The sequence below is a fragment of the Myotis yumanensis genome, unplaced genomic scaffold (assembly GCF_028538775.1).
Source record: "Myotis yumanensis isolate MYYU_CA2020_CCGP unplaced genomic scaffold, mMyoYum1.0.hap1 SCAF_8, whole genome shotgun sequence".
Taxonomy (NCBI): domain Eukaryota; kingdom Metazoa; phylum Chordata; class Mammalia; order Chiroptera; family Vespertilionidae; genus Myotis; species Myotis yumanensis.
In genome coordinates, this window is record NW_027223759.1 from 42990980 (window position 1) to 43006551 (window position 15572).

The following is a 15572-nucleotide window of genomic DNA, read 5'->3' on the forward strand; positions in this document are numbered from 1 at the left end:
CGCCTCCCCGCCCGCCCGCCCTGCGCCGCGGCTCAGCCTCCCCGCCTGGCAGGTACCTCCCGCGCGCGCTCCGCTAGTGCGCGGATGGCAGCGACAAGTGCCGGCTCGCCGAGGGCTAGCGGGTCTCCGCGGAGCCGGGTGCGCCTGACAATAACGCGTCAATAACTTTTTCTTGCAGCGGCCGCCTGCGTCCCGGCCTGCAGCCTCCCAGCGCGCCGGCGTCCACCACGCCCCTCCGACTCCGACTCCCTCCGAGGTGTGAGCGCCGCCGGCGGGTGCAGTGACCTCCGGGCGGCCTGGGGGAAGCGCGTGGACCGGCGGCGGCAGCGAGCAGTCGGCGAGCGCCTTTACAATGGCCCTGACCCTGTTCGGTGAGTGCAGCCCTTGGCCCCCGCGCCGCAGGTGGGCCGCGCCCCGCAGCTCGGGGGCGGGGGCCGGGGGCGCCCGGGGCGCGGACGGCGTGCGCGGTGTGGAGCGCGGGTCGGGGCCGGGAAGTTGGGGCGCCCGGGGCGCCGGGCTGGCTCCCTCGCGCCTCTCCCATTGTTCCCTCTCCAGGCAGGGCCGATGGGCGTGTGCTCCCCCGGCCAGTTCTGGTGCGGGAGGCTCTGAGGTCCTGGGTGTTGTGTAAACGGAGGGTTCCCTAAGATGCCAACTTGGGAGCGGAGTTGGCTGGTTGTTTCCAATCTTACGTTTCTCAAGTCGACAAATAAAGATCTTGGAAAGTTTATTTATTTTGAATAAGATGTCTGTGCAGCCTAACCTCTCAGGAATTGCCAAATGCATGTGTTGATTACCGTTGGAGTTGCGGGGGGGGGGGGGGATTTTTTTTGGAGACGGTATATTCCGTTGAAAACTAAAGTGGTGAACTTATTCGTTAAAATTGAAAATGTTTGCTCTAACATATGACAGCAGACAGAAGAAAGTTGGTTACTGGAAGGAAGTAATCTCGGGAGAATATCGTTATTTCAGGAAAGAAATGTTATTTCTGTGATGTAATTTCTGTAACACTATTGTTTCGGTGGTTAAGACTTAAAGGTGTGTTTTTTTCCTAAGAGATGACAATGGGTTGGAAAGAAGGACTGAAAAGATACATTCCTTCCTTTTACAGAAACAGCTTATGGTACAGATGTACCTTGTTCTCAGAAAACTCAAGACATACAGTATGTGAAAATTTGGATGTTCAAAGTATTCAGTTTTTCAAAGAAACAAAGTACAATGGCATGTAACCGATAGCTACAAGAACAGTCTTAGTAAGTTACTCACAATATCAAGTTTCCAGTTACATTTTAGTAATGTCATTTGATCATGCATCACATACCACAAATGCCTTTTGATGTAAATACTTAAGAGTGAATTAATCTGCTGGAATCAGAGACTTACTTTTATTTAAGCATCTTATTTTAGAAATTAAATTTAGACCCAGAAAGGTTTCATCAAGGTTATATGGCCTTTTTGTGGCAAAACGGAGCCTAGAACACAATTTGCCAGTCTTCAATCTGGGGCTGTTTACATTGTCCAAATACCCACAGGACTAGAAGTGACATTTCTTACTTTGTGTTGGTTCTTCATAGGTGCTTTAAAAAAGTATTCTTTTTTGTCTGAAAGAAATAATAAAAATCTCACTGTTTCCCGATACATTGTATCCAATCTGCGTTGCTTAGAAGCATTTTCCTTAAGTAGTGACTTTTTTGTTCGAACAATGATAGAAGGCTTTACTCATAGTTATTTTCTTTTGAAGAAGTATTTATCTTACACTGTTGGTGCTAATACATAGCAGTAAATTTCTCTTTAAAACTATTTCTGACTAAATTTATTGTCCTTCCTAAAGAAATAGTCTGCATTTTCAAGGTTTGTTTTCAAAGGTTATGTTCACAAATTAACCATTTTTAGAATACTCACATTCTTGGTGAGTAAAACAGAAATATTGAGCAGTATGTGATAAGGTTCCGAAAAGGATTCCTAAATTGTGAAATCTTTAACTCCTGAGTGGAGGTAAGGAAAGAAAGAACATGGAATTTGACCTTTAGGAGAATGTATAAGAAACCATCCCACCCTTAAAGTGAAACAAGTGTCTTTAAACATTTAAAGTTATCTTGTGAGAAAATATAATTTAGTTTACAAAATCCAGTTTGGTTGCAATTTTTAAGAGCATTCCTCTGTTATAAAGCAAACTACTACACCTGTGTGTAGAGGCTGTTTTCCTAGTCACGATAGAGCAGCAGCTGCTCTCAAAAATGTGGTTACACTCCACTCATCAGTCATCTGAGATGCCTGTTAAAAATGTTGATTCCTTTTCCAAGAGACAAACAGCATCTGCCTTTCTTTGCGGAGGGGACTTTAAAGGGACTCCCCTGTGATATTTAGGCACACTCGAGTTTGAAAACCATTGTATTAAAGTTAAATACTGGATTTCCTCAAACTTGTCCAGTTCACAATTAGCTTTTGTATATGTTAAGAGCAGTCCTCAAGAGTTAGAAGTGGATTTTATTTTAGGTATTACTACTATTTAACTAATTGGTCTCAGTCCTTCATATTTACTCTTAGTAACCAATTTACAACAGAGTAGCAATGAGATAATCAAGTTCTGTGAGTGGGAGGTGAAGAGAAGGTAAGAACAAGAAACTAGACAGGTGTGCCTTCTCAATCATCAAAGGCAGACCTCAGTAGATTCTGCCTGAGCCTCCCAACAGTAACCATTGTCAGGACCCCATGGTGTATATCCTGTGTGTATGTGAGTTGGTTAGCCCCGTCTGCTTGGCTTGCTGTACTGAAATACCATAGACAGGGTTGGTTACACAGCAGACATTTATTTCTCATAGTTTGGGAGTCTGGGAAGTCCAACACTAAGGTACCAGCTAATTCTCCACACATGGTGAGGAAGAGAAAGCAAGCTCTGTGGTCTCTTTTTATAAGGGCACTAGGGGCCCAGTGCATGAATTCATGCACCTTGAAAGGAACTGTAGGCCTCAAGGTTGTGGTGGGCATAGGGCCGGGTCTCGGCCCATCCTCTGCGCCCCCGCCCGGTCCCTTCCCCTGTGACACCTGGTTCCTGTATGCCAGCAGCCCCACTCCTGCTGCCTTCACTTCCACGCGCTGATGGCGCCAGCCCAGTTCACACCCGCTGACAGCGTGCGATTGGGGCTGGCGCTAGAGAGGGGGCAAGCAGGGTCTGTGCCCTCAGTGGGTTCGAGTGGTGGCTTGTTGCCCCAATTGCCCTTCAGGAGCAGGGGGAGGTGGAGAAGCCCTTGGGGCCAGCAGTCACTCATACCCGCTGGTGGCGCCAAGTGGTCGGGACCGGTGCCAGGGCCAGCAGCAGGTGCAAGCAGCGGCTGCTGGCCCCAATCTCCCCTCAGGAGCAGGGTAGGTGGAGAAGCCCTGAGGGGTGATTGGGGCCAGTAGCAGCCGCTCGCACCTGCTGAAGGTGCCCAGTGATCGGGGCCAGCGCCGGGTGCTGGCAGCAGGTGTGAGCGCCAGGCGGGACTGTGGCACACGGGAACAAAGAATTTTCAGTAACCACCAGAGGCTCGCCTCAATGACAGCGACCTGTGCCCTGCCTTGGTCTGGTGCCCTCACTCACCTGCTCCACCATCCTGTCACCACAGATGCCCGCCATGTTCCGCACGCACCCCCTGGTGGTCAGCACACATCATAGCAACTGGTTGTTCAATTGTTCTGTGTGGTCTATTTGCATATTAGGGTTTTATATATATAAATTAATCCCATCATGAGGATCACACCCTCATGACCTCATCCAATCCTAACTGCCTCCCAAAGGACCTGTCCAAATACTATGACATTGGGGCTTAGGGCCTCAACATACGAATTTGTGGGGAGGATACAATTCAATGCATAGCATCCAGCAATAGAATCTAGTGTTTTTTGCTTTGTTTTACATTGCCATCCAGGTTTTATAATTGTAAAGAGTGTTCTTTTTATAGCAAGTTAGTGAAAGTTAGCTTAATTAAAAACAAACAAAAAACTGAGAGCCTCTACAATTACCTACTACAATTGTACATTTATATACATTTAATGTTTTTATTTTAATGTTGTAGGACCTCAGTAAAATAATTGTCAAGCTAAGCTGAAGAGTGAAGAATGCCCTATCTCTTGTGTACACCATTAATCACCTCCTTTATGCTTAAAAGGATACTTTTAATGCAAATTTCTGCTCTATTCTGTGATAGACCAGACTCTAATCTTTCCTGATTTTACAGTCTTATCTGGGAGTTGAAAATATGCATTTTTAAAGGTTCAGGAATTTTCAAGAATTTTAATTCACTTTTCAGAACCCACCCTTCAGACGTCAGCATTGATAATTTTGAAATCCTCATATAAAAAAATTATCTAAGTGTAGTTCATACTCTGGTCACACATCTTGCTTATTCGTTCAACAATTACGTATAGCGGTGTGCAAGAGACATGGTCCCTGTCTTAGCGTTTACCTTCCAGAACTGTAGCACTTGGACCTGGCTACCTAATTCGATGCAAGCTTTGTTAGAACTTCCCTTGACAGAGAAGCACGTGTTCTTTTAATAACTGCTGGGCTTGAAGGAAAGTCTCAGGTCATCTAATTTAGGATTTTTTAGCAGGTGTACCTGACAGAACGTCCTGATTGGCCATCCTGTAGTCAGTGTAGCGCTTTAGTTGACAGAGTTGGGTGAAAAGGCATCCTCCAGGTCATCTCTAGGTATGAATTTCTGTCATTCATAACTAAATGGGGCTGTCGTGTACAGCCAGGACCAAATGATGAGATTGGGAACTCAGTTACAGTTCAGCTGGGCTGGCTGAACCCTCAATAACTCTATTCTCTGTGTGGGTGGAATTGGCTCTGGGGTTGCCCCCTTTCCCCTTTTATCTTCTCCTTCTCATTACCATATAGTCACCATTATCAGTGCCATAGATCACTTCTCATTCTTGAGATTTCACTGAAATTTCTTACCTTCTTTCCTCAGTCTCTTCTACTGCCATGGAAATCTTGCATCATGCTACTTCACTGGGCATCTCTCAGTACCCTGACACGCTGGCCTGTGGGCATCTTTATAGAGATCCTTTGGATCCAGTGGCAATGGTGTATTCTTTGAGATGCAGTTAGGAAATTTTCTGGTTGCCCGTGACTGTCTTGCTGCTAAAATGTATTTTAAGAAAGACAGGTCAGTTGCACATTTTCAGTATGACTTATTTGACCCAAAGCTAATTTTATAGGAAATTCCCACTTGAGTACATCCTCTGCTGATATTTTTATTTTTCAGATGTTGCTCATCAAAGAATATGAGAGGGAGTTACCTGAGCAGCAGGGTTGTCCAATGGTGAGAGCCCAGCTACTGCCTAATATCGCCATTCTTATTTGAGTGCTTGTTCATATTCCTTCTTTTATTGGTGTCAAAAACTTAATACTTCAGCTTTAAACGTTTTCTTTTAATCTTTGGAGATTTGGGCCTACGTAAGAGAAATAAAAGAATTATAATTGCTATAATTCTGTGTACCATCTGTGTACAAAGAATATTGGCAATGCAGTTTTTTGAGTCACATCTGTTCTTGCAAGTACCCATCCTATAGCAGCCCAGTCTTTGAAGATAGAAGATAGTGATGTGTATAATTATAAAAAGTTGACATATTTGTTAAGAAAAGTTTCTTTTATATCAGCATTTCTCAACCTTTTTAAAAAATCACTGTCCACAAGATGCCTTTTAGAAATTTTCTCTTAGTCGTTCTCTCCATAACACTTTAATATAACCAGAGATACACTGTATTATCTGTTTATGGATTGTATGGAATATCTGCTTTAGGCATGAAAAGTAAGTTTTTTTGACTCCCTAAAGTCAATCTTTGCTCCCTTGAGGGCATTGTTACCACCTATTGAGAATGCATGTGAAGCTATCATAAGAGAATTAGGCAGAAAAATATTGTTTGGTCATGCTTTGTATGTCAGATAATAATAGTTCTGAAGGAATGACATTAGTATAATAAGTTACACATTTTTCATCAGATTGGTTTAACCTCAGTTACTGTCACCTTGAGAAGAGCCATAACAAAGAGTTCCTGGTGTGAGGGTGGGTGTGTGTAGCTTTTCTCTAAGTCCCTTTGATGTGGGTAGCTGATGTTTTCTCAGTCTTACATAAAGTATCAGTAATAGCACCTTTAAAAAAATTTATTATTTATCTGCAATATATACAACTAAATGAAGTTATTGAACTTCCCTGTGCAAACGCAGTGCAAGACAAGCCCTGGAGCCTGCCACTGCAACCAAGTTACCAGCCATACGTCATTCTTACGTAGAAAACGGTTCCCATAAATACTGATTTTTATTAATATAATTCCACTTCTCTCACAGAACAGAATAGGAAGAAACTAGGAAAACAGGATGGTGTGACCATATTTTATACTGAAAATCATATTGAAAAAAATAATGCCTGAGAAAATAAGGTACAGATATACATTTCTAATTTGGCTCCTTATTTTCAAAACCATACAGCTTGAATACTTTGTGACTATACTAAAAACCACTACATTGGATACTTTAAAAGGGGAAATTTTTATGGTATGTGAATTCTCAATATAAGCTGTTATTAATAAAAAAAAAATCACCAGGGTGGGGCAGATTGATTAGAAGGAAAATTTACTTCACTTTAACTCTAAGACCCAGAAAGTTCTATTTTTAAGAGTGTTTTATATCTGGGAACCTGTAGGACTTTTCATGGTTTTAGAAAGATTTTTTTCCTTTTATTTCCCAAGGAACAAAAAACAAAAGTAAAAATTGATAGGTTAAAAATGCCTCTACGTCTTTTGAATTGTTTTAAATTTAGAAAAATGAGCACTTCTTGAGAAGGGGTTAATTCGGACAATTGGGTAATCTGTGGGAGAAGGGAAGGTGAGCCAGGCCAGGCCTGTGGCCAGCTGCTGCGTGGTGTGGCAGAGGGCCACCTCGTTGTGTTTCATCCAGCTGCACCGGAGGAGGCTCCTTTCCCTTTTCACGCTGTTACCTCTGGATTGGCCTGTATAGTTCTAGGTGGAAAGCGAGCAGAAGAAGGATGTAGTCTAAGAAATAGATCTCTGCTTTGATGGATTTTTATCACCACAAACTTGACATTTCAGAAATTGAGTGGGGGTTCTTCTTTAAACTGCTAATTGTTCCTGATCTTCCCATTTCTGCCATTAGCACGTATCTTCAGCCCGTATAGTATGTGTGCCTATATATAGAACTTCATGGTTGTTTTTTAGCTCCTTAATGTCAGTGAAATTAGTTTGTCAGAGATGTTTTTGGGATTTGAAGTGACTTGTGCTAGGTAGGACACGTGACAGGTGAGTGGTGTAAATGTCCGTTTGAGGGATATACATATAAACGTCTAACAGCCGAACTATTTTCCCTGCAGGCCTTCCCTGGTTTATGAATTGTACAGTGTTATATTAACATTAAAGCATGGTCTTCAGCATGTTACCTATGAGGAATAACATGCTAAATATGTATACTTATTTTCATAGAGTATGAAAGAATGATTTTAATCTATGAACTGAAGATCTTATACTACTAAGGCAGGGCATGCATTTTGACTGAGAGATATACTGTAAGATAAAAGAAAGTGGCAAAAGTACTTATTCAGAGGTTGGGGTATTACTAAGAGGGACCATAGTGGGTATAAAAGCACAGTATATAAGCACAGAACAGTATAAAAACATGGCACACTTGGAATTGGGGGAAGGAATAGATGAACCAGAGAGTGAGAGAAGGAAGTAAAAACAAGAAGTGTACACTATTTCATAATTTTTCTGAAGAGTATCTCTGAGGCTTGGTATGTGTTTTTCTACTTTGTGATTTGTTTACTCTTCTGTTCAATGAATTTTGGGTGCCTAATATGTGCTGGGGATCTATTAGTTCCTGTTGTCAAGGAATTTATGTTTACAGTAGAGGGAGACAGACAACTAAAAAATGTATAGTGCTATGAAGAAAAATAAAGCAGGGGGAAGGGGAAGGGACCAGTTCTGTGGCAGAGTATTCAGTGATGACCTCACGGCTAAGGTGAATTTAGAGGAGAAACTTGAAGTTGGGGAATGTGCTGGGCAGTTTTGAAAACTAGAAAGAAGGGCACCATGGCTGGAGTGGAGTAAGCCAGGGAAAGTGGGAGGAGATGAGGACAGAGCGCGACCTGGGGGACGGAGGAATATTGGGGTCACAGATGATATAATCAAGGTAAGGACTTCAGCTGAGTCCTTACCTCCGTCTGAGTGAGATGGAAAGCTGGTGGAGGATATTCCATAGCATGTGGAATTAACCCCTTCTCTGCCAGGAGCCACCTATATGTTCCAGTCTTGTTTTCCTCGTGTGTAAACAGAGGCTATTATCTTCTCCCGTTCACACAGAGATAAATGAGGTCATGTATATAAGGGTCCTAATGCAGTGGTTGAAGATACATAGTAGCTAATATTGTCACTAATTGTTATAAATATTAACAACGATCCAAGATACCAGCAGAGTTTCTCCATTTCTTTCTCACACAAGTCTGTGGGCTCACTTGAAAAAGTAGTCTGCACTGTTTCTCTTTATGTGTGTGGCTACATACACACCACGTGCCATTGTAGGCTTTGCCTGAGAATTCTCTGGTGGAGACATAGTTCGGGGATCTACAGTGGAGACCAGATTCACTTCTAGTGGTGGACTCTCGATACTTTCTATTACACCCTGGAAATGTGAATAATACCCTGGCTAACAGGCAATGTTACTTTCCCTTTGGGAGGTAATCCAGAATATACTCAGATCTAGCCCCTGCCCTCGTGGCACTTACATATCAAGAACTGTGTGCTCAAGGTCTGGCACATAGAGAGTGCTCAATCCGAGTTTATGGAGTGAATGAATGAATGAATGAATGAATCGGTGAACCTGCAACAGTGGACTATCACTCTATATACTTAGCCTGTGAATGACCTTGACTCATTAAACTTTTGTTTTCATTTATTTTTTTTCCTCCTTTATTATTTTGGGTTATTCTTGTTTATTACGTTAGAGTCCATGACTGGAAATTTAAACCTGCCTCTTAGAAATTGTTTAGTCTAACAATTCACTTCCCTACTTAAAATCCTCCAGTGAATCCTTATCACCATGAAGTCCAGATTCCTTAGCTCGCAGATAAGGCTGTCAAGTTAGGACCCCTGCTTACCCGACTGGCCTCATCTCTTACTCTGTCCTCCTCAGAGGCTGTGTGTGCTTCAGCCACACTGAACCACCCGTACGTGTCCAGGAGGGACTGTGCTCACTGTGCCTTTGGCACCGTCATTTCCCAAGCCCTCTGCCCTCACTCACCACGACACGTCATGGCAACCCTCAGCTTGAGCAGTCATCTCTTCCAAGGAGTCTTTGTGAGTTAGTTCTGCCCTTTCTGCACCCGTAGCTCCCTGTGCACATTTCCGCCCTGCTACTTGTCATGTGGTGATGTAATGATTAGTTTATATTCCCGTCTTCCCATTTGGTGGTTTCCTAATGGGAAAGCTATGGATGTCTTCTTTGTCTATTGAACAACTGCCAGTGTCTGATGCATACCAGCTCCTCAGTAAACATTTGAATGTAGGTTTGATATTGCAGTAGTCTACTATATTTCTTAAATTTGGGGGTTAATTTTAAGGCCCAAATCCATATGATACACTCCTTTGATTTTTCATTATTTTTTGTTCATTTGTCTTTTTAAAAAAAAAATTTAGTAAATGTGCTGTTATATCATCCCTTGCTTCCATACTCTCACATGGAGTCCTCAACTGGATGCTTACAAAGGCTTGAATAAATTGGAAATCTTTCTGGGAGTGGATTCTTTGAGGTTTAACTGTAGTATTACTAACCACCAGCAGATGTTTCTAAATTATTTGGCATAATTAGATAACAAATTCCACTTCATTGAACTGTTGTTCCTTTTCGTTTCAGCGGTACAAAGGAATCGCACATAAATTAGTTTGGTCTATTCATGTTTTACCCTCACAGTAGGGAACATAATCAAATTGAATGGGAATTCAATATGAAAATGGCCAACTTAACCTCTTAGAGGTTTGAAAATAAAAACAATATAATCTTTCTCTCATAATAACAAATTTGTGTGCTACATCAACATTCCTGTTAGTTTTTTATGTTTATTAAGAGAGCAGATATAAATAACAGTTTAATCATTCATATTTTTAAATGGATAAAAGGAAATTTTTATTTGTTGCTTATTAATACCTCTCATTGTTCAAGAACGAATTTGAGGTGGTTTTCACAAAGATATCATTCAGAAGGATTAAAGCAATCAGCATGGGATTCGTTCTTCTCTGTCTTGTATCATTAGTTCCACCCTCTCCTTGGGTCATTTCCCTTCAGTTATCGGCATGCTTTCCTATTCTGAGTCAGAAAGCCTCTCCTCCACGTTGGCACCCTCTCAGCACCATCATGAGCTCTTGGTGGCCCTCCTCTTACCAGAGGTTTATGAGAGAGCTGCCCACCTCCTCTTCCTGCATGCCTGCTCTTTAACCCTGGTCTACACCATCTCGTCCAGCCACTGTGCTTTATCATGCTTATTTATGAGGAATTTGGAAATGTCATTCAGCTCACAGGGAAAGAAAGGTAGGCAACTATGAAAGAAAAAAAGTGTTTTTGACACTTGTTAAAACCACAAGGAAGACTTTATTCAAGACTATTGCAAATGTCAGTGCTTTTTCAAGAATTGACCTCCCTTTCTCACTGGGGAATACTAGTATATGGGCTTTCAACAGTGAGCACCATGTGGATGGTTCCCAAGTCTCCATCTTCGGCCTCGCCCTTCCACACCCTCCATATCTCCATCAGGATTTCCTGCAGACGCTTTGAACTCCATGTGTTCCCAGTCCTTAGCTTGTGTTTTACCACCCTCTCTTCCTTTGCCTCCAATATCCAATCAGCGGCTAAGTAACTTGCAGCTTGGTCTTTGCAATAGCTTCCATATGTCTTTCTCTGTATTTCCGACTCTTGTTCTACCCGTACTTTCAGTACTGCAATTGATCACGCCTGCCCTAACTGCCCCCCTTACCCTCTGCCCTGCCCCTGCCACCCATCCAAAAGGAAGCTTCTGAATTCTTTATCATTTTATCTGCAAATCTCCTGTGACATCTGTCGGTATTTTCCTTTCACAGTAGTTATGTATCTTTATCATGTTTTTCTAAGCCGATGGTTTCTGTGAGGTAAGATTCATACTTTCTCATTTCTGTGTGCCTTACTGTCCTTGGTGCAGTGCTTCACATGTAGTAGGTACTCAAAAATATTTAAGTGAATAAAATAGTTCTCAAACCATAGTATTTCTGCAGTGTAACAGTTCCAAAGGCAGAAATAGAAAGCATTCTTTAATTTTTCTACAACTTTGTAATACTTTAACCAAGATAATAGTAGTCAACATATCTCAAATTTCTCATATATTGTTTTTATTGCCTAATAATACTATTTTCATTCTTTAAAGGAGGAGATACAAGTAGTCCTAAAATATCATTTACTTTGGGATTGATCGCTTTTGTCAGCTTGACTTTTTCAAAATTTCCTGCTGAAATTCTGATTGGATTTTACTGGTTTATAGCATGTAAAAGCCTCTTTGTCCTTCTTTCAACTTTCAAAGGCGAGGGGAAGGGACACTAAACAGCATCTGCAAGCACAGGGTTTGTTAATCCAGGCTGATTGGCTGGTCCCTTTGCCAGGTGTCCAGTACTCACCTGGAAACAAACTTCTTGTGAGACCGAGCTAAAGATAAGGAAAATATGGGTATGTCCTTTATTATCTGTACTCTATTCTTTTAGACTTTTTCAGGCCATTAGCAGGGAGGTGGTGAAGGGAAGTCCTTCCTTGTTCAAGCTCACTTTCAGGCCTGGATGGCCTAGGCAAGTTCATAGGACATTTGCATATTACTCCTCAGTTTAAAAACTGTCTTAGTAAGTGTTTTTAAAGTTGCAGAATAGAAGTCACTAAGCAGTGGACCAAAGAGCTCATGCCAAAGATTGTTTTCCAGAATGTGCTGAAACTCCAAAAGAAAGATGAAGTCACTGGCTTATAGGACATTTCATGTGTTGCTAATAATACTTCATTTCACTGAGGGAAAAAAATGTATGAAACTGACTTCGCAACTCCTATAAGTTGTTTTTGGTGATACTACCTATTTAAGTATTTGAATAGCATCCTATATAATAAAGAGCTAATATGCAAATGGTTGTTACGCCCTCATGCCGCCACACTGTAATGGCTTAGACCTGTGGTCGGCAAACCGCGGCTTGCGAGCCACATGCGGCTCTTTGGCCCCTTCAGTGTGGCTCTTCCACAAAATACCATGTGCGGGCGGGCACGTACAGTGCGATTGAAACTTCGTGGCCCATGCGCAGAAGTCGGTATTTTATGGAAGAGCTGGTATTTTGTGGAAGAGCCACACTGAAGGGGCCAAAGAGCCACATGTGGCTCGCGAGCCGCGGTTTGCCGAGCTGCAGTTTGCCAACCACTGGCTTAGACACTCAACACTGGGGAGAGAGGAATGGGGACCAGCCAGGCACAAATGAGCTCGCAAGAGAGGAATGGGGACCAGCCAGGCTGCGGCCCGGGAGAGGGACAAGCCACCCGCCTCACGATCCTGCGCACATGTGGCTGTGACCAGCCTGGGCGAAGCCAGCCTGGGTCCTGGGTGCCTGTGGCCGGCCAGAGGAGGGAATCCTGGGGTCTCAGGTGCAGGGCGAGGTAGAGGCGGTTAGGGGCGATCAGGCCAGCAGGGTAGCAGTCAGGGGCAATCAGGCAGGCAGGCAAGAGGTTAGGAGCCAGCGGTCCCGGATTGCGAAAGGCAGTCAGACATCCCCCAAGGGGTCCCGGATTGGAGAGGGTGCAGGCCAGGCTGAGGGACACCCCCCTCCTGTGCATGAATTTCGTGCACCAGGCCTCTAGTTTGTTAATATTCTCAGGTGTGGCCCTAGCCGGTTTGCCTGTGAACCAAAAGGTCCTGGGTTCAATCTGATTAAGGGCATGTATCTTGGTTTTAGGCTCCTCCTCAGGCCCGACGCCTGGTCAGAGCTTGTGCAGGAGGCAACCAATCGATGTGTTTCTCTTACATCGATGTTTCTTTCTGTCTTTTCCTCTCTCTTCCACTCTCCTTAAAAATCAATGGAAAATATATCCTCGGGTGAGGATTAAAAAAAATATTCTCAGCCCTGGCTGGTTTGGCTTGGTGGATAGAGTGTCAGCCTGCAGACTGAAGGGTCCCGGGTTGCGGGCTTGATCCCCAGTGGGGGGTGTGCAGGAGGCAGCCAATCAATGATTCTGTCTCATCATTGATGTTTCTATCTCTCTCTTCCTCTTCCTTCCTCTCTGAATTCAATAAAAATATATTTAAAAAATATTCTCAGGTTTGGATGTTATCTCATTATATCTGTGTGAAAATATGTAATAACAGTTGAGAGCCATAAAAACACAAAGCACAATTCATGTTTTTTCCTCCTTCATCATTATGTTTAAAAGTTAACTAGAGACTTCAGGTTATATTCCTTGAATGTGAAATGATTCTCAGCTTGTCAGTTCACTCTTAGTTGAAGTTAAAAGGGTATTATTTCAAAAGTAGAAGAAAAAGGAACAAGATGTATTAATAATATGGTACTAAAAAGGAAGGAGGAAACAAATGTGGCTATACTCTGAGGACACTCGCAGGACACTTAGAAGCCTGTCATCCTGAATTTTCCAGACAGATGGCTCTGTAGTTCTCTGGAGAGACACAAGCCTCTTTACAGCACCTTCTCCCCTCATCTGCTGTTCTTAGGCCTCTCCAGACAGAGGAGCCCTCGCTCTCTCTCTCTCTGTCTCTCTCTCTCTCTCTCTCTCTCACACACACACACACACACACACACACACATATACACACACACCAACTTTAGGAAGGCTGGGAGGAAAGGAGCAGTGATTGCACTCACAGGTCTCAGGGCTTGTTCCTTTGGGGTGACATCTCATTCAGCTCAAGCTAATCAAAACTTTTCTCTTTTCATCTTATTTTTCAACTATAATAATTGGCCTTAGGGAAAATAGAGGCATTTGAGAATTTAAAAAGGATTTTTTGGAAAGCATTTTAATTTAATGAAAAGTTGATAAAAGTTTTAACAGAAAAGTCCAACATTTTCATGTCTTATAATAAGCTATTTTCCATTACCACGGGAAGAAGGAAAATTAATGTGTGTTAAGTGTATCAATATTAGATAATTTGCAAAAAAATCTGTCCCAAGGTAGGTTTTTTTCATTTAAAATAAATATGCAGTTCTAGTATGTTGCTTACATATATATTTTAGCTGCATAACTAGAAGGCAGGGTACAATTTTAAAAATTTAAACAGAAGGTTTATGGAAATACAACTAAAATGCATTTAACTAATAATCCCTAGATTTAGAGACCAAGAATTTATGATAGGTAAACTTCTTAAAATATATTTTATTGATTCTTTACAGAGAGGAAGGGAGAGGGATAGAGAGTTAGAAACATCGATGACAGAGAAACATCGATCAGCTGCCTCCTGCACACCCCCTACTGGGTATGTGCCCGCAACCAAGGTACATGCCCTTGACCGGAATCAAACCTGGGACCCCTGAGTCCGCAGGCTGACGCTCTGTCCACTGAGCCAAACCGGTTCGGGCAATATAATAGGTAAATTTTAGCTAATTTTTTTTATTGAGAAAAATGCAGCAGCTTTAAATAATAAATATCATTAAGAAGCACTTTTTCAAACTTATGATTTTAAAGCCAGACAGAATTGGTAATATTAAACTGAAATGAAATCTGCCATTTTAAACTCTCAAGTTCTGTTTTTCAAATCTATTTTTAAAAATTACATCTATCTGCCCTGGCCGGTTTGGCTTAGTGTATAGAGCGTTGGTCTGCAGACTCAAGGGTCCTGTGTTTGATTCCGGTCAAGGGCACATGCCCTGATTGTGGCTCCATCCCCAGTAGGGTGTGTGTGTGGGGGGGCAGCCAATCAATGATTCCCTCTCATCATTGATGTTTCTATCTCTCTCTTCCTCCCCGTTCCTCTCTAAAATAAAATTTTTTAAAAAAATTACATCTATCTAAAACTTTTTCCTAATTATAAAAATACGTTGTTAATGCTGAAAACTTGGATGAACTGGTGCATTTAACACTGTATTTATTATTACTTTATATACTTTTCTTTAACGAACTCAAATCAAAGATGAAGTTTAATAGGCTTCACATTTTATTTTCTAGTACCTTATTATAAAAAGATTCCTTCAGAAAGCTGCTATAGAAAAATTCTGTCGTATTGTTACCAGGTAACTAAATGCATGATGGTAGTTATGTTGTAAATAATCACTTTTAAAACTCTAATAATAAAAAAATCATCAGTAACACTAGCAAAATTATTAAAATAGATGTGGGAGATTATAGAAATTTAAAATGCCATCAGATCTTAACCAACTTATACTTGGCCACAGTAATGTTCTCCCTCATCTCCCCCCAATTATTTAGTCTTTATTCCCTCCCATAAAGTGAATGTCAAACCATATCTTCCTTGTTCTTTCAATTTGTGGTAGGCTTGGGTTTTCCCTTACAAAGCAGAAAGTTTTCTCAA

At 42.0% G+C, this 15572-nt stretch overlaps 1 protein-coding gene across 1 annotated transcript in view; it reads left to right on the top strand.

Annotated features, from left to right (window-relative positions):
* Positions 1-269: 269 nt before the first annotated feature.
* The window catches only part of CHN1 (chimerin 1), a 160150-nt gene continuing 144847 nt past the window's right edge, over positions 270-15572 (top strand). Inside the window, exon 1 of the mRNA XM_070422717.1 lies at positions 270-371. Within this exon, the coding sequence (XP_070278818.1) occupies positions 353-371 (19 nt within the window). The 5' untranslated portion in view covers positions 270-352. The remainder of the gene's footprint in view (positions 372-15572) is intronic.